The 22,962-nt window shown below is 40.2% G+C and overlaps 1 protein-coding gene across 1 annotated transcript in view; it reads left to right on the top strand.

The window, feature by feature from the left end:
• The window catches only part of MIPOL1 (mirror-image polydactyly 1), a 102,253-nt gene extending 79,866 nt beyond the window's left edge, over window positions 1–22,387 (top strand). Inside the window, exons 10-12 of the mRNA XM_053474348.1 lie at window positions 601–695; window positions 12,724–12,954; window positions 21,736–22,387. Coding sequence (XP_053330323.1) covers window positions 601–695; window positions 12,724–12,954; window positions 21,736–21,802 — 393 coding nt within the window. The 3' untranslated portion in view covers window positions 21,803–22,387. The remainder of the gene's footprint in view (window positions 1–600; window positions 696–12,723; window positions 12,955–21,735) is intronic.
• Window positions 22,388–22,962: the final 575 nt, after the last annotated feature.

Here is a 22,962-nt window from a genome sequence, read left to right as displayed (position 1 = left end):
ACATATGGAGAATGTTTACTGTTTGGGCTTAACAGGATGTGAATTTCTTTCTTTCAGTCTGCTAACTTGGCACTGCCTACAGTGCAGACACGTCGCAAGTGCGCTCTCATACAGAATGTTGGGGCTTAATTGGCATTGCGTGAAAATATCATAAGACACTATTTATTTATTCTTTTTTACGCAGTGAAGACATTTATGAAATTCTCGATTGGGATCCATCCACCCAGAAACAAGGCAGACTTTGTCTATATAAAATGCATGCGTCGCGGTTACACACACAAAGGAGCAAGAAAACATGTACATATGGGACATGCTACCTCTCTTGAGGAGTTGTAAAATAAGCATTGTCGTCTTACTCATTTGATTTTATTGTATGTTCTTATATACGTCTTATACTGAATAGCGCATCCAATAGTAATAATGCTAATATAACGAGTTTCTAAATCAATATAAATAGACTATATAACAAGCATTATAGTTAAAGTATTGGAAGCGGATCACGGTGCGGCTTGTTTGCGGAGCGGGGTATGTGCTGAATTTCTATGTTAATGTTAAGCTCTTTGAAGGTTTCATCCTTTTTTCTTTTTGTTTCATGATGAGGCTACGTTGGCTTTTCTCCAGCATGATCAAGACAAAGTGAGTGAAGAATATAAAAAGCTTGAGGAAGAGCTCCAGACACTCCGAGTGTATTACAGGTAACTACTGGGAGAACAGGGTCAGAAGGGTCTTAGAACGACAGGGGTTCTCTTACATGTGTAAACACAGCCTTTATTTAATACCCAATATGTTTGTGTAAAATGAAGCTTCTGGAACATGCGCAGCTTAGTGGAGGGAGCCCTGACAGGGCTAGGAGGTGGGCCTAAGGGGTTTTGTTTTAATCTTATTGGCTTGCCAGGTTAGGGGGTTGGGTCATATAAATAGTTGGTAGCCATTTTGTGAGCTCATTTTATAATCATCCTTTCAGACCTTTGGTTGTCCCTCCCTCCCTATTTATGGTCTGGGGGGGTTCCCGTTTTGTCACAGTGGCAGGGTGGAGAGGCAAGTTTGGAGAGTTTGAATGGGGGTTTGAGTGGTAAAAGTTAACTAAAGGTTGTTGGTTGGTATGTTTTGTAGGTTTCGAGCTGGTCTGTGGCTCAGAACCTGTAGGGGTATCTGGGTATACCCCTATTAGGAGTTTTGGCAAAGTAAAGAATTGGCACTTTATTATGTTTTTGGTTGTTAAATTATTTGGGGTCATTGTCATGGTGTGGGTGGTGTCGGGATATTATTGTTCTATTGTATTTTGTATGACAATGACTTTTTGTGAATGGTGTTTTTAAGCTGTGGACTTATAAATAATTTTCCACTGCAATTTGGTGTCCATGTCTTATTTTGGGGGGTTTGGGTATTCTGGTGAGTTTTTTCCTAGGGGGCCCACGGATCGACTATGCTCCCGTCATGTATTTGTCATAGAAGTTAATACATATAAACTCTAGTAGTGGAGCGTTTGATAAACATCTTTTATTTGATAACTTTTACTTACCTAACGGCGGTTTAGATAGATATATATATAGAAAAAATCAGTGAATTGTTACGACAATGAGCAGTCATCTGCATTAATTCGACATTCGTATTGGCCGATTACATATTATATGCACACTATATACTGGGGACTCCTTGCTGTTTGGATGTTAGGTCTTCATATGTAACGTTCTGAAGACCCAGCCTGCCAGCAGAAGTATGATGGACCTTTACTTATATTTACACTTTATCCATTTGTGGTTCTATGGAGTGGGATCCATAATGGAACTGTGCCCTTCTCGAACTTTCTTAATAGTGCAAGATATATGGCTTTGTCCACGTAATACCTACAAACCACAGCTTCTCAGTGACGTGCATCACCCATATGAATGAAATATTTAGCCCAAGAGGTAGCCAGTTAAGCTTTTAAAGAGTGTAAGAGGTTAGAGGACACAGGAGGGAGGCTCAGAAGTAAACGGTTTTACTTGGAAGCTTAATTCAAGAGATGATTTAAGACCTTGAAGTAAATTATATGAGAGATAAGCCAAGGAAGTAGGAGTGCAGAAGTAGGTAGGCTCTCAAGCATCCTTGCGTGAAGTACGTAGCAATGTCCACATTCACACGATTCAACAGATTGATACCTATCAAGTAGTCAAGTATAGAGATTCAGCTTGTGTATTGTGTTTAATTTTCTACAGTTTTCTGTTTCTACAATTGTCTGTTTTAGGAGACGCAGACAATGTCTAGAATCTAGGAAGAATGGTATGATGTAGAGTATCTGTAGGAGAGTTTATAGGCCGATATGGCAAGGTGACCTCAAGGTCACGGCAGATTAAAAGTCAGATGTGGGTGTTTGGAGAATAGTAAATAACCCATCAAAGTACAGATATGCATGACATTTGATACAGAGGGTAGATGGATAACATTGCTATGCCATGTGCTGGCTTGATGGAGTAGTGTGCTTTTCCTATCCTAAACGGAATGGTCTAAGGTCTAGATAGTAGAACACCATCCATCATGGCACAGTAAGTAGAGAATTAATGATTGTATGTGTATATAAGTTGTGCCGGGTTTAAAGGGTGCAGGTACCTTCCGCACCATGACATTAAGATGCAAGGCAGTATTTGAAAGTGTCAATTATATTTAGGTGAATACAGCATTTAAATATACTTTTAAAATTAGAGGTTTTTGTAGAATACGGTATTGAGCTTTAGTAAAAAAAAAAAAATAAATAAATAAAAAAATCTGTCGTGTTTCCTATATTCTTTTAGTTGAAGAACTTAGTTTGTGTGACAATTAGACATGGCCACTAATTTTACATTGGCAAAGAGCCCTGCCTTAAGGCTGTGTGGTTAACCGTTGCCTGAAACATAGAGGAAGTTAATAATTTTAAGTGGAATATGTCATGTCTGAGGATTAAAATCCCCTAATCGAGAGGCGAAAACAACAGCTGAAAGAAGCGAGGCTTGCGGCTGCTAGAACTTTCTTGTTGCAAATTCTTGAACTATCGTTGTACAGTACTTTAGGTGAGGTCTGACCAGAGATCTGCACAATCACCTCCCTCTATACAACCCATTGCCCTGGTTGATTTTTGCAATGCTTTATTGCATTGTCTGGTTACCCATAAGTCATCAGAAATTACTTCTAAGACCCTCTTCTGTTATCACTGACAAATCACGCCCCAAATGATATATTCCCCATTAAGATTTTTACATCCCAACTGCGTTATTTTGCAATTATCAACATTAAACTGCAGCTGCCACACTCTCGACCATACTTCTAATTTACTTAAATCATTTGGTATCATCTACAATAAGACAAACCTTACCATTAAGACCTTTTGTAATATAGCTAATAAAATAATAAATATGTTTCCCAATACTGATCCTTGGGGTACCCTACTAGTAACAAGTCCTTCTGGTATTCCCAGTTATGTCTTCTCAACTTGACCAGAGGCAGGTAGTGGCCAACATAGGATGAAGTAACATTGTGCGTACACTAAACTTCTACAAGTAGGGCTCATCTGGCCATGCACGGTTATACCAGCACGATGGCTTTTAAGAAATTGGGTGAATTCAAAAGTGAGCAGGACTGGATGCAGTGTCACCTGCCCACCATTCCCGGAGAGCCCCCTCGCAGCGCTTCACTTCAGAGCGTCACAAGGTGGCCTCATGGGAGCTGCGATGGATGTCTATCCTGCATAAGCCCAGTGCTCCATTGATTTCACAGCTCCCTGGGCTTGTCAGGGGAGGTCAGAGGATCTCCCCAACTGGCCCATTATCCCCACTGCCCGCAAAAACAGGCATTCTGGAAATCGGGACTGTCCTACATAAAGTGATGTTGGGATATTATTATAACAAGGACTAACATTTTCATACGTTCCAGTTTCGGGTCTCTTTAAATTGTTCATGCCGTAGGACGGATTAAAATTTGGGAACTTCTGCCTGTGTCACAAGGGTTACACAGAGTTCAGCCGGCTGCACCTATGGGAAGAATCGAGCATTACTTTTTCAATAGATCTGTTTATAATTCATAAGACTGCAAATGCGTATATATCTTTCTTGAGGATCAAGTTTATCCAGTTCTGACTTATCAGTAGTACTATTTAAAGGGGCAAGTTCTCATCCTCCGCCTAAATTTCTGTGAAATAACACAAAAAGACAAAACAAACGCATACAAGAATTTAGAAGTTATTTTATCCCCTGTAGCAAAAAAAACCTAATGGTCCAATCACTTCTATCTCATCCTCTCCCTGATCTCTCTGCTCTAAAATATAGAAAGGGGGGTCCATTTATACTCGGATATATGTTCATGGAGGTTAGGGTTATGTCAACATTGATATAAATGTGCCATATTTGCCGGTGCTGATTCCCACTTGCCAGCAAAGAGGCTAAAGAGAAAAATGTTTATGTAGGGGGGTGGTTAGGGATGTGGCGGGTGTGGCAGGGGTGGAGTTTTCCCTATTCATTTTTGTGTGACTTTGTGACCTCTTAGGTAATTATGTAACAGAATCAAGCATTTTAATTAAGAATTATGTATTTACTCCATTTTATTAACCCATTGCATGTATTTATATACGCATTATGGCTTTTAGGGATGTAGAATACTAAAAAATTTGAGCGGCAGAGGAGGATAAAGGGACAGATGGTTTTGGGTTTAGCGGCCTTTGACCGTGCCTGCTACCCGCCCAGCCCCTCCTTCTCTCCACCCTTTTAAGGCTGCCTGGGGCTAGCCATGCCCCTTTGTGTGACTAGCCCCTCCCCACAGATGACTGGCCCCACCTTGTTGTGAATGCTTTCCAACCAGATGAAGGGGGGAAGCTCTGTGTCCTAAGTTTCTTTGGTGTGTTTAATATATATTAATATGTATCTCCACCACTTTATTATTGCTCCCAACTTTAGTTGCTAACTAATTTAACATCCAATCCCATAAAATACTACCCCAATTGCCCAGTTTAACCCTAAAGAATAAGTCCAATTCAGAAATGATACATTTTTATCAATGTTATAGATACATTGAACTGCCATTACATTGTGCACCAGTATTCCTTTTGCATATTAATATAAACGATGTCATTTGTCAGGAATAGTTTTTCCGTGAGTCCAAGAACACACTTGAGATTACTGTACAGCCACACAAGAGCTTCTGCGGAACACAAAGCCACTTAACTGTTTCCCAGACTGGCTACTTCTCTGAATACTTAACAAATCCGGTAAAGCCACATTCTTTCTCTTCTTCTCTTCCTCTAATTCTTCAGTGGTCTTTCCCTGTAATCAAGTGCCCCGACTTGCACAATCCCGGGTGGATGTGTTACAAAGGGTTAATCAGCTCGCTCCTCAATCCGTTGATAAGGGCCTGATTTGTAATCGGTTGGCCGGTTGGTTTCAACCAGCACATCAGAGTCTGATCTACGTGGAGAAAACGTCATTGTTCCACCTGCTTCCTGCTATTACAGGACAGGGACGCTGTTACGAGTATAAAGAGACAGGTGTCATCCGAAACATATTTCCATGAGCAATAAAGTACACTTTCTTTTTAACATCTTGTGTGTGAAAATGTAAGGGAAAAATAGATTTGCATTAAACAACAACTTATGGCATGGAACTGAGTTGCTGGGTCTTATTTACCTAGGAGTATGAAAGAGGAAGAATTTCTTTGATTTTGGTTTGGTGCTGAACAAATGTTTTTGTTGTACTTTACACTCGGCACATTTTTGTCGTGTTTCGTGTGTGTGTATATGTATGTATGTATATATATATATATGTATGTATATATATGTATGTATATATATATATTATATGTGTGGCCCTTGTCTCCTGCTACAACCTCTGATCTTGCAGATTTTGGGAATTTTTTATTACTTTTTATTAAATTTTTACAATGATGAAAGGAGAGCCAGAAAAGAGAGAGCCTCCATCATCATGAATAATAAACTTTTTTATTATGGGTTGTAAGAGATTGGTATTGGATCACGCAGATGGGTTCTCTGGTTAAATAAACAAAGGGAATAAAAACAATAACATCCAAAGGAAATCAAGAACCAATCTCTCTGAAATTCTAATGAAAATGTTAAGCTAACACATTTTTAACAAAAAGATTAACCCTCCATGCTATTATTGGCAAATTCAGAACTCCGCAGGTGAAGCTCTGCTTCTCAGATTCTCCCAGGACCCTTTTCTCCATCTCTGGGAAGGGGCGCTTTATTGACATGCCCACTTTCCTCCCACTTTACATCCTACTCCCTGCTCATATATAGGGGCTCCATGTACCAGTAGCCCCACCCCCATACTAAGCCACTCCCCCAGAGAAAGGAAGACGGGTAGGAGACACAAACTTTGGAAGTTCCCAAGGAGTTCAGAACTCTCCCCCAAACTCCCACTTTAGTTTCTCCTGGACTATCTATTAGTTTTTAATGGAAAACTGCACTTCTTGGATCCCAACTTCACCCACCATGGGCAACAGCCAAAAAACCCTGAAAGGAGATCTGTAGTGGAAAAAAGTGGGCATCAAAGCCTCAACTTCTGTTATTGAAATACATTTTCACGTAAACATTTCTAAACCAATGTGCTATTCAGTCGATAGGTGACATTAAATTAGATTCAAAATTGAAAAAAGTATAGTTGCCCATTATTGATTATATTTTTCTGTTGCAGCTATTAAATTTTATTAGCTGCACATGATAATGCTGCAGAACTCCCGGAAAGCTATAGCATATAAGCCTTATGGTGGATCAGAAGCAGTGAGGACCCTGAAGTTTTTGTGTGTAAAACTACAACTCGATAGAGGGAATCAAGAGGTAAACGTTGTTTTTAAGTATTTAGGGTGGTGGCGGAGGAGAAAGGGATATTGGACTAAGACTGACTCATGGCATCCTCGATCATAATTTTCATTCATTTGGTGTCTGTGGTCTCCAAGGAAGGCATCAATGTCTTTAGGCTTGTGGGGATCTTCAGTAAAGATTAAGTAGGCCGTCTCTCTTACTCCAATGGAATCAATGGTGGAACGTGGCCAGTCAGATATCTTTATACAGCATATTTGAATGGCATAATTCAATCAAGTAGCCTTGCTTTGTGCCACATGGGGCTTAGACATATCTGAAATGTTTTGGCAGGGACGCTTACCATCAACAAGCTATGGAGTGCTTTACTTGTATCAGTCATGATTGTTAGGGATCATATATATGATCTATATGGCTCCCAATTGGACATCAGCATATTTTATCAGGTCCATCATACAAGTTGAAGTCAGTACAGGAACCTTAAAAGATCTTAAGGGTGCCAAACTGGTGTATTCGAGCAAACTTACTGAGTTCCTAAAGCCTGATTTTTTTCAGTATGTGTTGAACAACTTCAGTCCTCCATAAATGACATTTATATTTGCTTCGTACATTGGGTCCAGGTGAGGAACGGAGAGTTGAAGGCAGGTACCGCCACCAACCACGCAATATGTGTCATTGGTTAGATATGTAAAGAGGTGGTACCCTGTGACGGTTGAGGGTTTTTTTTTTCTTTCTCATTGGAATCTTTTAGTATCAGGCACACAAGGAGAGAGGAGAGATAAGACTGCTTTTAAAAAAAGTTCTTTAGCATATCAGTGCGATAACAGGTAAAACACCTTTACAGCCATTAAATATTTACCAAGACTTGGCTGTAGGGCGGGTGCTGCGTATTTCTGAGTGTGGAGCCATTGATAAGGTATCAGAGAGGGACTAGGTTAATATGTAACCATCCAGGGCGCACATTCCTTTTAAGTCTCACTTCTCCCCTGAAGATGACCTGGAAAAAAAAAAACTCAAAAAGTCTGCATGCCCCACATCGCTAATGCCTTTTATTTCACAAGAGTGGTCAGCGTGGGGAGGAAACCTAGCTGTAAGGTTATGAAGAGAGCAGATGTTGAGAAGGATGATGGGTTAGAAAACCCATGTTGGAAAAGCTACTGAGAAGAAGTCTGAATAAAGATTAAAGAAAATTAAAGTTCATGAAGGTTCCGTAAGAGTTTAGGGTGGAAGCATGAGCAATATTATATAGTGTCTAGTAAAGGGAAAGAGGAATGTGATAGGAGAGATGATACTGAATAAATGGAGTTGGAGGAACAGAAGCTGGTTGAGCAAGCCAGAAGGAGGGGTAGATAAAGGGGTGTGGAGCACGTAGGCTTTGTATGTGAAGCAGCCATGTCAGACTGCTGGACTTTGACACTTAGTACTGTTTACATTTAATTAGACAGAACACCGCGTGACACACTGTCCAGGCCACCAATGTTGGGTTGATTTCCGTTCCATATCGTGGTGTAAGGCCTTTGGAGCAAAGGGATGTGAAACTGGCTTGTTGGGAGTACCTTGGGACAGGCTGTGACAGCATCTTTAAGTGCACGGGATATGACTGATCGCTTTAACATCTGCAAAGCAACAGCGTGGAGCAAAGTGTAGCCATTCGGTATACTGTAGTGGAAATGGTACACCTATAATATGTGTAGAGATTGTAGAGATACAATGTAATGGACATCATGGGGAGGTCCAGCAATTGGGGGTCACTTACACCCGCAGAATCAGGAACGGGTGCATTGAGACACCTGATAAACAGGGGAGAAGTCATCTGGGGGTCCATGGGATCTCACCCCATGCATGGCTTGACTATCAGCATCAGCATGATGTACCATCAGGGTATAAATTGCGTTTATTCAAATAGCTCGGCGGCAACACAGATACACTTCTCGGCAACAACATTTTTACAATCTACCAGATGCACTTATGTGTCGTGTGACGTGGCCGCTCTGTTTTGCCAAAGTATTTTACAACATTTTTGGGCCGTATTCTTGCACTAAATGGGGTCATAAACACAAGGTGAAGGTGCCTTTTAATTTAATAGAAGTGATGGATGGTGTTTGTGTTCCTTGTTACTTGTGATGCATTTCACTGACATCGTTGAGTCCCTTTTAATGGGTAATGATGTCACTTTTGTCGGTCGCAATAGCACGTTGACCTGTTTAGCAGGCTACCGCGCCATTGGTGCAGAAGACTGATGACCGGGCATCAATTATACCCGGTGGGATTTTATATGCTATTTCCTTCATAAATATCTGATGATTTATATTTTTTACTAAACAAAGCCATTCTGTCCGTCTCCAGGCAGGGTGTTACATCTGTAGTATCTGTAAGGAGTACCCCAGGACCCTTCGACCTCTGTGTAAATCCTATAGTCTATTGCAGATCGAAGCCATGGATAGAAAGAAAATGAATATATTTCAAATTAAGAATAAAAAAAGAGGTTCCCAACCCATTTCTTAAGACAATGACGGGGCAGATTTTAGTGATTACCAAATTATATTCCATTAGGGAGATAAAACCTGCAATTCGGAGTATTACTGGGGAACCTATCATTTTTTTCTTCAATTGTCACTTCGTGACGGGTGACCTACGGCTTGCATTGTTCTTGGCATCCACTTGACCTCTTTCTAGATAAAGTGCCTGATCTGACCCCACGTGTGGTCCGGGATACGCTCCCTCGCTTATTTCTTGTTGCCCGACTAGCCTTTAATACGTTGGTGAATGGCGAACCCTTTAGTGCTCGCTCCTGAATCCATCTCCTGATGTTTGTGTAGCAACAAGAAGCTGAGTTATTACTGTGTGTGCATCCGGCAATTACAGGCAGTAATATATTCAGTGACATTCTGCAGGAATATTACTTTCAAATATTGTGTGCTGTACGGCGCGCATGCATATTAATCTCCCCCCCCGGTGCCGGACCCAGCTGCGGCTGACATTTCGTGATGATGGGTAAACGGCATGTTTCATTTCGCAACTCAGGTCAAACTTCCCCTGTTAGTGGAGGTAAATACCCTAAATAGACGGCCAGAGACCGAACAAGCTGGGGGTACCCGGCGGATTAGAATTATCCCCACTTAAACATGACTGTGTGGGGTCCATCCATGAAAAGAGGTAATGGACGTCCTACGCATCTGATTACAATGGGATGATGGGAGTTGACATCCAGCAGAAGAGGGATGCAGTTTGCAAGAAGTGCATAAGATTTGCCACTGGATCCAGAAGTCCAAATAATATATAATTAATAATAATTAATCAGTCGTTGGTCTCGATTCAGGAGCCGTATGCTTATCCCATGCATGTTCAATTTCCCTCGCTGCATTAGCCCCTACCATGTCTGTTGGGAGGCAGTTCCATTTAAACACCACCCTCCAAGGAAAGTAAACCTTCCTTTTGTTCGGACCTTAAACATGCTGCAAGATTTTCTGTTTAGAATATACTCCGTTCTACCAAGTTGCTTTTGATCACCTGTACGTGGCATGGTTTCCGCTAGGAACAAAGCAAGGTGTTATCCAGACAGTTACCTTATTCTTTTATTTTATTTGAATGCAAAACCCCCATGCAAATGGGTTCCCACATTGTGATTGTTCTGTAGCTGCAGTTAACAATGGGTGCCAAAACTTGTACATTTGCCCTGGAGGGGGGGGGGATTGTCTCATGCGCTGCAGAGGTTCCACTGAGATGTGAATCACGATCAGTCTTGCTAACATTTGTTACAAGTTCTTTTCAGGGTTCATCTCTGAGTTTTAGGAACACGGTATAGTTAATCTGCATGTAACGAAGGTTTCCCATCTTTATTTATTTATTTTTTCTTATTATTGTTACATCATTTTTACGGAACATAATTACACCGGTTGAGATGCCCGGGGTGATAAATCAGATCTGTAACTATTTATCAGATTCGTTTTTCCCTTTCGTGGTATGGGGAAGTGAAGTCAGAGAAACGATGACTTTAAGAGGATTATTCTTGCATACAGTAATATAAATATATATTTTTTTTTTCACTGTTTTTGCACAAAAAATATAGTGACGAGTAGTCATCAGCGAAGCAAAATCTCTCCAAAGACAGGTGGCTTTAAGTCTGGAAACGTAGCTTTGTTTTCAAGTTAAAACAGAGACTTTGGACTGAGAGAAGGGTATCTCCTGTTTTGTTTGCTGCAGCCGGTGATAAGGTAATCAGATTTATGGACGCCCACTCCATGTCCTGGGATCAGATAGTAAGGGGGCAGTGATAAGACCCACTTTAAGGGTTCACGGTCCACCATTTGGGAATATTTTACCAAATACTTGCAACATCGTTAAAACGACCTAGTTCAGGCATGACGCTTTAGTAAGAAACCTTCAGCCTAAATTCCCTCTTAGAACAAAGCAACATAACTCACTGTTTAGCAGTTAAAGCCCACTATTCCATTAAAACATGAAACTTTAGGTGGTTAGATATAATATATATATTATATACAACCACCTAAAGTTTCATGTTTTAATGGAATAGTGGGCTTTAACTGCTAAACAGTGAGTTATGTTGCTTTGTTTTGTTCTAAGTCACTAAGACTGATATATATTCCAGACCAAAATTTGGAAGAATGAGAAATACAAAGTGATGTTATTTGCAAGTAAGGAGAGGATTCCTATTATAAAGGTTAAACCCTGTGTGTCTGAAAAGAAATCTATAGCAGTAAAGATAAAGCCGGATAGTTATGGCAGGAGGTCCAACGTTTTTTGAGAAAGGGATTTTTCTTTCTGCATTGTGGAATATATAACCTTGTTTAATGCTGCTGCACGTTCAGTTTAAATAGAACTGGGTATTTAATATGACACCTGCTTTATACATATATGAAGTTTGGAGTCAGGGGATTGAGGAGCAGGGTTCTAGTCTGTCTCAAACGGACGGTCTGGTCAGTTTAGAAAAAAAAAAGTTCCCTTGAATGGTGAATAAGGATCTTTATTTACTGTGAGTTGTTAAACTGTCGCTGCACAGGAACCTTCGCGGGGCTTTGGTTTTGCGCCCCAGACATCAAATTGTAAACTCTCTCGGACGAGCTATTCATTGTACCTGCAAATAGCACTTTGTATTTATCTTAACATTTTCTGCGTCATAAAAAATGCATATAAATTCCGTGAGTCACCCACCGCCGAGCTCGCCCGTCCGATCTCCTATGACCACATCTATCCCTCCTCCGCCCCCAGGGACGATAAAGTGGCCAGAGCTACATATTGAAAGGGATATCAGGTTTATCATTAAACCCAAAGACTTGGACACTGAACTGTGTTGCAATGCGAGCGTCTAATTGGCTAACTTAATTGAAGGCCAGCGGAGTACAGACCTTTTAAATGGCCTGGTATTCCCTTATTTCAAGGTTAGGCAACAATGGACTCTCTGTTGGTTTTAATTTATATAAATATTTTTATATATGGCTCTCGTTACCATAGGGAATATCCAGTAGCAAATGTATAGGCTCACTCTGGATCTATTCGCTAGAGTAAGATGTATGAGCGTTCTTTAGTGGAGCCAAAACGTCAACCGCCTGAACATTGTCTCAATAACACATCAGTTACTTTGTGTCGCATTTAGCAACCAGGATCTTTCAAAGACTTGACTTCCCGCTAATCTTATGGGTTTGCGGTCCGATATTGGCGCGTGTATTATTTTTGAGATGGTGCCACCATCCGTATGTTGCATTTAAAAATCTAAAATATTTCCCCAAAATAGCAATCTAATGCCTGTGTTGTCTGTTACAACCTTTGATGGAAGAATGTATTCCACGGAGTTTTGGAGAAGAGCTTTCTAAAAGCTGTATTTGTATAAATGTATCAGTTTCATATGTTGGATTTGGTGGTGATCAGCTGACCTCATCGTGAGTTTTTGTATTTCTTTTTTAATCTAATGTATTATGTATTTGCAGTTTGCATCAGTCCTTGTCCCAGGAAGTAAATCTGAAGGAACAGTTCTCCAGGGCCATAAATATTTATGAAGGAGCTCTGAGAAATCGAGAAGAGCTGTTAAGCATCACCCAGAGGCAGAACCACGAGTTGGGTCTTCAACTGCAACAAGCCCAGAACCATTGTGCCGAAATGCAGGAATCGCTGGATCATGCTGTTGCTTGTCAACGGGCAACAGAGGAGAAGGTGCACAAGTAAGTGCAAGAAAGGTTTAAGCACCCCATAGGGCCCATCTTTCAAGTCCTCATTGGCTTTGTTGGAAGACAATCCTCTTGCAAATATTTTCAATGGTTTTAGTTCCGTTAAGAATTGTATATGTGATCACATGAACTATATCTATATGTGGCTCCAACAGCCTTATTACATAGAATCGTATACTTGGCTTGAATATTCAATGTCCTGTCTTCTGGTCTTCACCCTTGCAAAGGCTGGCTGGACCAATCAACAACAATCAGTAACTTAACAGTGGGCCTGAGATAAGTTAATGGGGAGGAACCATCATGCAGATCTCAAGCAAAAGATACCCACAGCATTACAAAGCCTTTAGTGTGTAGAGCTGTAGGACTATGGGAAAGGCGGCAGACCCGATTTACACACTGACACTGAGAGGACCCTGCTCTTCTAGACCTTACTGTATTCTAGAGCCAAACCAATGAAATTAACAGACACCATACATGAATAATTCCACCAGTCTGAAACCCATATGTACCTCTAATATATTCACGTTACAGCTTTCTGTTGTAAAAACCATAAAATGTATAATTTTTTTTTAAACATTTTATTCTATTCGTGCAATCTGTCAATAGAATATGGTATGGGTCCTCATACCACCAGGGTAGCATTATATCTCTCAAAAGTTTTGATCTGGCCAAAGTATCAAACTTTAGCCTTAAAGGTTAGTGAATTCTCAGACAAGGCTACTCCCGGCTCGTGTTATTACAGTGAGTGTAATATAAGCTTTGGCCATAAAAATATCTTCCGCAGCAGTAGCTCCGGACTGTATAAAGAGACCTTTCACAGCCTCGACCTGCTACATACAGGTCTGTGTTCATTTCCCAGGGAGATTTAGGACGGTACCTTTGCACAGTAGTCTATCGGCAGCATTCAAAGGACTGGCTACCGCCTTGGCTTGTATGTTGCGCTGGCCCTGAAAGTACACACACACCATAAAATAAAGCCCACCCAGTGCTAAACTCGCACAATAACAGCAGAATACACACAAAGGTGGCAGCCCTTTCATACTTTAGGCTCTGGATGCACAAACAGACAAAAACATCTGTTTTGGGGGCACTTCTGAAGCGCAGAAGAAATTAAGACCTCAGACACGTCAGCCGAGTGCGAAGTGACTACAACTTGGCAAAGATGCAAGAAGAGGGGGAGGAAGGTTAAAACGTGGTTACCTTTGCCTAACACGGCTGTGAGAAGTATGCTCCCGCATCTTGCCCTCCATGAGAAGAAGCTGTGGAGGAAGCCCTTAGAAAGCACAAGGAATGTAGCGGTGTGGTGCGAGAGAGGAGATGACCAGTTCAGACTGGGGGGCAGGGCTTATTCCAGCGGCAAAAGGAGAACGTACAGAATTATTATTATTATTATTATTCGGCGGATTCTTTCTGTCCATCTTTCATCTTTCTCCCTTCTGCTTATGTCTGAAGGACATGCAGAAAAAAAACTTCGGGCCAGATACGTGGGTGTCTGCATAAGGAGTAGATGGGACAGTCTCCCCAGAAATGACCTCTCTAGATACAAGCTTGACTTCTATTTAATTTTTTAATGGGTTGGGGTTACCTGCACTGTGTCCTAAGGGGTCCTTGACATGTCTTTCCACCACTAGGCTCATACTAAAAATTCAAACATACTGTGAGAATTAGCAGATATAACTTTCTATGTTATAGATCTTAGAGGCTCTAGTCAAGTGATACATTTTATTGGTTTATTGGAACAAAAATGTAGATTTACATAAACTTTCAGGACTTTAGATCACCATACTGTACCCGCTTTAACTAAAGAGTCTTCTCTTGGACTAATACATTTTCCTAGTTACAGATCTTATGGACGCTCACAAATTAATTTAATCTGGCCATACTAACTGGGAGCTCTTCTAACTGATCCGTTCCCGAGACTCTTGATACACAAGATGCTATCGCAGTTGATGATGGCGACCAATTGTCCCTAACAAACATCAGTCTTTATAAAAGTCATTACTTGTTAGGAAGTAAGGGTATCCTGAATTGGGTGACCTGTATTCAAGCAGGGGGTTTGCTCAACAGTGAGCAAATCGACAATCGGAATGCTCAAATCTCATTAAACCTGAGTAGAATGTGATGGGCTCTGGGAATCTTCCCATTCTCCCTGAGATTAGTGTAACATTCCTGAGACTCGGGGTTAAACCCTGAGAGTACAGTGATGTTTCACACGCTCTAACCAAACAAAAGTAATGAAAGTGCATAGGTCTCGCTCTATAGCGTTATGTGCCTGTTTGCAGGGAGATGAGGCTAAATATTTTTATTGCATGTCTTTCACCGCTACTAAATTTGCTTGGTAAACACGAATCCGAATCGACCGTTGTTTCTTTAAGCCAGCGAGCATTTCTGCTTTTTTATACGCGCGTATGCCTTTTCTAATCTGTAAGTGAGCAGTTTACTTGTCGAGAAGCCGCTGTATACTTTAAAATACTATGTAAATATGCTTTTTAATTCTGGATGAAGTCTGCAATAGCTAGACCTAATTTGTTTGTGCTGCTGGTCTTACTAAATATTAGTCTTGACTTTACCGCTATTTGCCTCTGCCAGACACTCGCTTTGTGTCTGAAATATTCCACAACAATCAGAGCCCCGACTGTTCCCTCTCTGGCGTTTACCTAAGTATGCTTCGTATATTTTGCTACTGATAAATCAATAGCGCTGTGTTGTAATGTGCAAACTTCCAGCTGTAAATGACTTATAAGCAAACTCTAACCACAGGTCTAACGTGTCACCCCTGATCCTGTTGGCTTATAAAACATTTGGCTTTGCTTTATGTACAGTTTGCCTTGTGTCGGAGCTCAAGAGTGTGTGAACCGTAAGGAATATATACATCCTCCCTTAAGAATTTGGCTCGTGACTAGTATTTGCCCAAACCTACCCTGCGAGATTAATAGAAGGCAGCCTCATTTAATAAAAAAAAAAAAGTTTGCTTCAATAATTCTTGCATACATTTTATATTTTGGGCTTTAGTTGCTTTAAAGCCTTATATCTAATGTTTTAAGGAGATCTAGAAACGTAGAATGTGAACACCATGCCGCCTGTGAAGTTTTTTCTGATCGCTTTTATCTACTTTTTTTAGGCCGGTATATCTTTATTTACGCCGCCATATGTATGGTGGTATTTAATGTACTGGGTTAGGCTGCAAATAGCTCTCCCTCTTTATAGGTGGGTTTGCTTAGGGTCGGGTTGGGCTCACCCAACAATGCCTTTTAATGGAAGGGAACTGGGCTGGAAGAAGGGGAAAGTAAGGTGGGGAGCAGGCAGAACATGGGTTTGGCTGGCATGGCATGGAGAGTTCCCAGGTTTGGTTAGATGACCACTGGATACGTCATACAATGTGCTGCATTCCAAATTCAGACTAAATGCCAGAATCGTATGGAATGCTCTGTACATTACACTACTGATTTAAAGGGTCTTTCGTAGAAACTGAACCCAAAATTATTTTCATGATCCCTCAGCTCACCAGTCACCTGCAAGCCACGCAACTCGATTCTGCTTACCCTCCTGACCATGGACCACTATCAGAAAAGATGACAATATGACCTAAGACTAAACAAAAATACATTGGCCACATTGCATAGGTAAATAAAAAGGAAAAAAAAATAAAATAGCATAATTAGTGATTTAGGTTAAAAAAGCCAAGCTTAAAAAAACATACTGAATTGATCTCCAATTGTGCCTCAAAATGGGGAAAAATATCCTTCTTCTCCAAATTAATTGAAAGCTTTTTTTTTCCCATCAAAGAAAACTATAAACTTGGATGAAAACAAGTTGGAAAAATCAATATGTGGAATAATGGCATTTAAATAATATATAAGTAAATTAAGCGGTGTTGAAAAATTGGATTATATGCATAAACAAGAGAAAGATAACACTGGCTGTCTTTTCGGTGGTGCGTAACCAAGCTACGGGGGCATTAAGAAAATAAAAAAATAAGCAGGTATCTTCGGACCGATATGGTTTTAGGATTTATTCTTTTGTTACATACTGGTTTTTTTTATTTATTTATTTAATTTCTTTGCATGAATGTTGGTGCGTGCAAGGACATGTGGTGCTGTCGCTCCGCTTTCAAAAGCAGTTTGACTTTAAGAAAATTAATCTCCAAGAGAAGGAAAGTGTGTGAAGTCTCGGTAAAATTTGGCAGACTGCTGCAGAGATTGAAATGAATGTGATCTTTGCAGCGCTTATGTTTGTGAAATTTAATATAACCTTGTTGCTTAATCTTGGAAGCCTTCTTTTAGGCTGTCATATTTTCAAGATGCAAAGAATACAGACCTAGACTTCAGGTGTGTGTGTGTATATATTGTATACTTGGACTCCGCTACGTTACTACAGGTCTAAACCTGTGTTTCAGAATTCTGAATGTCCGTTTCTAACCAAAATAACCCCACCTGATGATGAGCATTAAAAATAGTAGTCACTGGGTCAGATTACTGGTCTGGTAATATGGGGAAGTGCCTCGTTTTAAGAACGTGCGGGGGGTATGATGATGGTGAATGGCAGCTGGAGTGGCAGATCAGAAGAGTGCATGGTTTTGTCAGCCAGCGGCCCACCAGGCATTTATCCTGTGCGCCAGATGGCCCGTCCAAGTGTGATTGATACCATTGAGTATGTTTTATACCAGGGATGGACAACTCAAGTCCTTGAGGACCACAAAAAAGTATCCCAGCCTTAGCACAGGCATCTAATTAAAACCTACTTGGTTTTAGATGAGGGTGCAGGGAATTCCTAGCCTGTCTGTGGCCCTTGACAACTGGAGTTGTATATCTCTGTATTATGCTAAAATATTTATAACGCATGAAAAAAATATGCTTTATCTGGTCTATCTTCTGTGTCTTTGGAGCAGAAAACGACAAACGTTTTGTGTTGCCTGCCATCGCTAATGGACTGAAGAAGCTCCAGCAAGGCTGTGACATGCAGTAAAGCTACTGGCTATCATGGGTTTAATCTGAAGATATTTCAGTCTACTAGACTATCAAACTTCCCTATCATAATAAAAACTGTTAACAAAAAAAAAATCTAACCAACCATCCAAATTCAATCCTTAACTAAACTAGTGTATCCAGATCTCTGCGGTTTACACTCTCGGCTTGAATTAAAGTCCTGAAAGCCGTGCCAGAGTCACCTGGTGGGATGTCCCTTATCCCCACTATTATTCTGTATTCTACTGATAAGAACGTAAGAACGTCAGCTATTCTTGAAATAATGTGCGGCAGTCTGATATCTTTTTATTTTAATATCTTTTTTTCTTCTAATCTTTGATTACAAGACCATGATAGATTCAGGATTTAGCACAGTTATCATTGTTGACATATTTTATATTATTGGTTACTTTCTCTCTTTTATTCCCCTGGTTTTCTCATGGTGCTCTCAGAAATCTATGAAATATAAAATTAAACTAATGAAAAAGCTAAATGAAGAGTGGTATATATTATTACAAAGGAACTCTGCTTGAGTACTTTTCTGCACCGTATGCAAGATTATGTTAAGTGACTTGTTATGAAAATTCCAAATGGATGTTTTTGGAGGCCATACAAGGCATCAGCACCTCTCCTACCAAACCTGCAAAAGGTCTTCCTAATGCATAAAGCAGTAGTAACGGTCAAGGAAGCCTAACCCACCTACAACTCTTTTTGTTTTATCTGCTGCTTCAATTGTTTGTTTTTTTCCATTTATTCATCTGCTAATCTCCTTCTCCTGTGCTCGATCTTTCCTTTCCTTTCCTTTTTTTTTCTTACCGCCGCATTTTCATATTGCTGCTTTCAGATATACAGATGCATTTAATATATCTAGCTGTATGGTTAGTTTTAATCTCGGTCTGATTGATAATATAAAACTCTCCAAATTTGAGTTCTATTAACGCATTTGAACTTTATTTACACTGAAGCGTCACATGATTGCACCGCCTGCAGGCATCTTTGGTGTGTAAACAGTCACACAGTCTTATAACGAGTCTTCTTAAGAAGATTTAATAAGAGTCATATTAAAACCAACCAGGGACCACTATTGGAGATACTGACTTTATTATTTATTAAGGGAGTTTGGACTTCTTCTGCTGAGCTGATGCATTTGTCACTGCCCCATTACAAGGTTACGTGCGGTCACCATAAAGTGGACCTATTACCCACACAGCGTACATCATTTAAAAGGCTGTATAGTATTAGACCATATCTTCTTGGATATCAAGATACAATGTGTTTAAATAAATATAGAACGGCTGTTATATCTTTTTGTGCCAGTGTTTACCATCGATACTATTTGATTCCTTTATATGAAAGGGCATATATAAAGTTCTCCCTAATGCATTTAGCGCGACTCATGATATGTTTGATTGGGCTCTGCAGCGTGCTAAGAAAATAAACCTTTGCCGATCTATATCTTATTCTTTCCTTTGGAAGTTTATACAATACAGAACGTTTTTTAATCCTGATTCTATAGAAACTGCCTTTGTGACCCATGGCAAACAAAATCTGAAAAATGATGTAAAATTGTGCGTTATTCATATTTAAGACTTATGGGAAGTGTTTTAACATGAAACAGTACTAGGAATTACACTTCTAGTTATAATATATATATATACTCATACATGCATTAACATAACCTATAATTAGATTTCTGTAAGAAGGTGATAAAGTAATCTTATCTATAAGTAAAGAAAAGAGCATTGAAAAAAATTGCCAACAGACTTATATAGAGATCTAAAAAGTATTAAGCATTAAGTCTGTTTTTATAAATAACAAGGTAATAAAATGTGTCCCTTTAACAGTTCAGCGCAGACCCCTGGCACGCAAAGGACCACGTCTGTTGACAGATCTACACTTAATAATAAGTAATATCAAGTTATTTTCATTCTTGCTCTCGGGCGAATCTAATTCTCCCCAGAGCTAACTGATCGTCACTTGCGGCCAGTGATGTAACCTGATTTGCATGTCATCTGCACATTTGTGTAAACTGTTACTGCTAGAGGCTGCTGCCGTTTCATTTCTATGGAAATTAGATAGACGTTTGGTAACTAATAGCGCCGCAGACTGAAATGAAGCACGGGTTAAGTTACTGTAAAACACAGCCCCGCTGAGCCACATGTGTTAAAGGGACAATGCCCCTGACAGTCCCCTAAACAATGCGTATTACAGTACTATGTGAGTATTTAAATATGCATTTGTTTAAAACCATGGGAGAAACTTCAGCTACAGAGCTGCAGCTGCCCCCTCCTCTGCAGAAAAAAGCTCCCATTGGCATCAATAGGAGCGCTTACTGCACAGAATAAATAGCATGGGGATGAGGGAAAGAGGCAAATGGGACAACAGGGTATCTGTGCTGAGCAGTTCTGGCACATACACCAACACCCACAAGCTTTAAAACATAACATACACTCGTACACGTACACACACGCTCTAGCACCAAACACTAACACACACAAGCTCACGCACACTCCAACACCATTCATTTACACAAACACTAAAGCTTAATACATGCAAGCATAGACCAGATATATGTTTAATCTGCTAAAACGAACGTGTCTTGCTGCGAGTATGGATGCCGTTCCTTGATGGCATACAAGCTCTGTTGGCTAGGAAAGTGACTGAAGCCCTGAAGTAGTACTGTCCCCATGTATAATGTATCCTGAGTTATAGATAAGCCCCAGATTATATGTTCTCCCACCCATCTTGCCAAGAGGAAACACAAGGGCTGAATTTGCATAGGAACTGTTCTACCTTCAGATATCTTTCGTTTCACCTGTAAGGAATAAATGTACTGAAGTGGAGAATTTGGAGGACCTGTGTGTGAGATCCGTCCGTTAAGAGCCGCCGGCTAAATTCTGAGGAAATGTTGTGGGGAATATGTTCGCTGTTCCTGTTTATTGTTTGCATCTGTCTTATTTTTTAATTAGTTTTCTTTATTTTTTTTACTTTAAATAATAAAGATGTGAAGTTCCTTCATAGTTATACATTGGATGCAATGACCCACCAAATGGGCTGATGAAGAATATATATATCAGTTCTGCGCCCGTAGAGATCCTCCCTGTGAGTGCATGATCCGTGTAGCAGGTCACGCATGTGCAGAGATAATATGACAGCCTGGAGGTAGGGCAAGATAAGTATGATTTTCATCTAGAAGTGTGATTAATAGTTATCACAACAGCTTTTTGTAGTCCTTCCTTTATTAAGCAGAACACTAAATGACGTAGACCAGATAGATATATTTGAATACGCCTCCTGTGCCATGGAATCCGCCATTCACTGGGTGATTATCCGCTTTTTGAAATTTCTTCTCCTTTTTTTGTCTTCTTTTGGTGGCAGCTGGCTATGGTTGAATTTAAATATTTTTTAAAATGTTGAGAAATCGATATTCTGCTTCTTCTACAATTACACTTATTGACAAAAAAGCACAAACTGTGTAAAGAACTGTATTTTTCGGTAGGGTCATGCCCCGGTGACCACTCATGAGGACCTTTAGAGGCGACCCGGCAGCAATGTCTGTCCTGGTGTCTTCCAGAAAAAAGGAAATGATGGCCCGAAAATTTGGCGGCCGAGTACTACTTTAAGAAGAATCTGCTCTGGCTTTTATGTGAAGAAGACCGTTTTCTCTTAATGCTTGAAGTTGTGGTAGAACAATCCATCAACGCATTCATTGGCACCAACGTTATTTATTCTGTTCAGTTTTGTCTTTTTCACGTTATCGCATCTTTGGACTGTCTGTGTTTATAGTCTTTTCAAACCTTGTGTTTTACAGGCTGGAGCGACTGGTGGACGTTCTTCGGAAGAAGGTTGGGGTTGGAAATGTCCGGACGGTGATATGATTTTAACGACTAGGATACAATACTTTTACATCTGTTGACCTGGCGGTGGGGTCTGTCTGACGTGTAAACAGGACCGCATAAAGCAGCTGGAATCCACAAGCATAAAGAGCTTTGTGAGAAAAGCGAAGGAGAACTTGGATCGACCCCGCCAAGTCAACAAACCCAGTCGTTAACTATTCTGTACGCTCTAGCTGAGCCTTCATTGTGAATATGTATGTGGAAAATGGTAGGTGATTAATTAGAATTGGCTATACGGTATGTGTGCGTATGTTCATGTGAAAAGAAAAAAAATATATATATATAGTTTGAAAGTGCGTGGAGAGCAATCTGAGCATTCATTCTAGAATGCCTTAAGTTAAAGTTTGGAAGTCTGAACTTTTGACCTTTTTAATCTGCAGAAACGCACCTCTTATATCAAACGGAGCTCACATTCCCGGTATTTCCATTGTTGTTGTGGCTTTGAATAATCTGGCACAATTTGGGAATTCTTGTACTAGGCCACTGTTCTAAATGGATAGGGTTTATTCGCCCCAAATAGAAGTTTCAACAAGACTTATGGTCAATTCTCCAACTCCACCATGCATCATGAAGGGCTTACGCAGCCAGCTGCACTGTGCTTGCCCTGTATAATGCATACTAAAGTCACTGTGGCTTCAAGCAGGACAACCTAAACAGAGTTGGCCCGTTATAATAGTTCAGTGGGTGGAAACCACTATTGTGAAAAGTCCTGCTTTAATGAATAACTCTCAAGCCCAGTGTATCGTAACTATTTATTTTTCCACTGCCAGCCCTGCTATGCAGTTGCTTTACACAAATTGCCTCTTTGAAAGTTATCCAAAGAAGGTGGCCTCACTATTTTTATTCAATCACAGAGATTTTTAGATATCATGATATCTGTAAGCAAAGTTTACATGTTCTTTCATTAAAATACTAAATAAAGTTAGTAGAAAACACAATCTATTATGTTCTGTTATGGTTAATCCCTTACTGTCAGCCAAGAGAAACCCACAGTAGAGGGGACTTTTAGGAAGCGGCATATTCAGATGACTTTTGGTTATGTTTAAAGAACCTCAGTTGGGTATTTATTGTAAAGTTTGTCGTCAGGTTCCATTATCCATAAGTGTTTACCAAATTAATTGGTAGAAATTATTCTTTAACGC

This window comes from Spea bombifrons, chromosome 9 (genome assembly GCF_027358695.1).
Source record: "Spea bombifrons isolate aSpeBom1 chromosome 9, aSpeBom1.2.pri, whole genome shotgun sequence".
Lineage (NCBI taxonomy): Eukaryota > Metazoa > Chordata > Amphibia > Anura > Pelobatidae > Spea > Spea bombifrons.
Note: the sequence above shows the minus strand (reverse complement) of the source record. Positions and strands in the feature narration are given on the sequence as shown.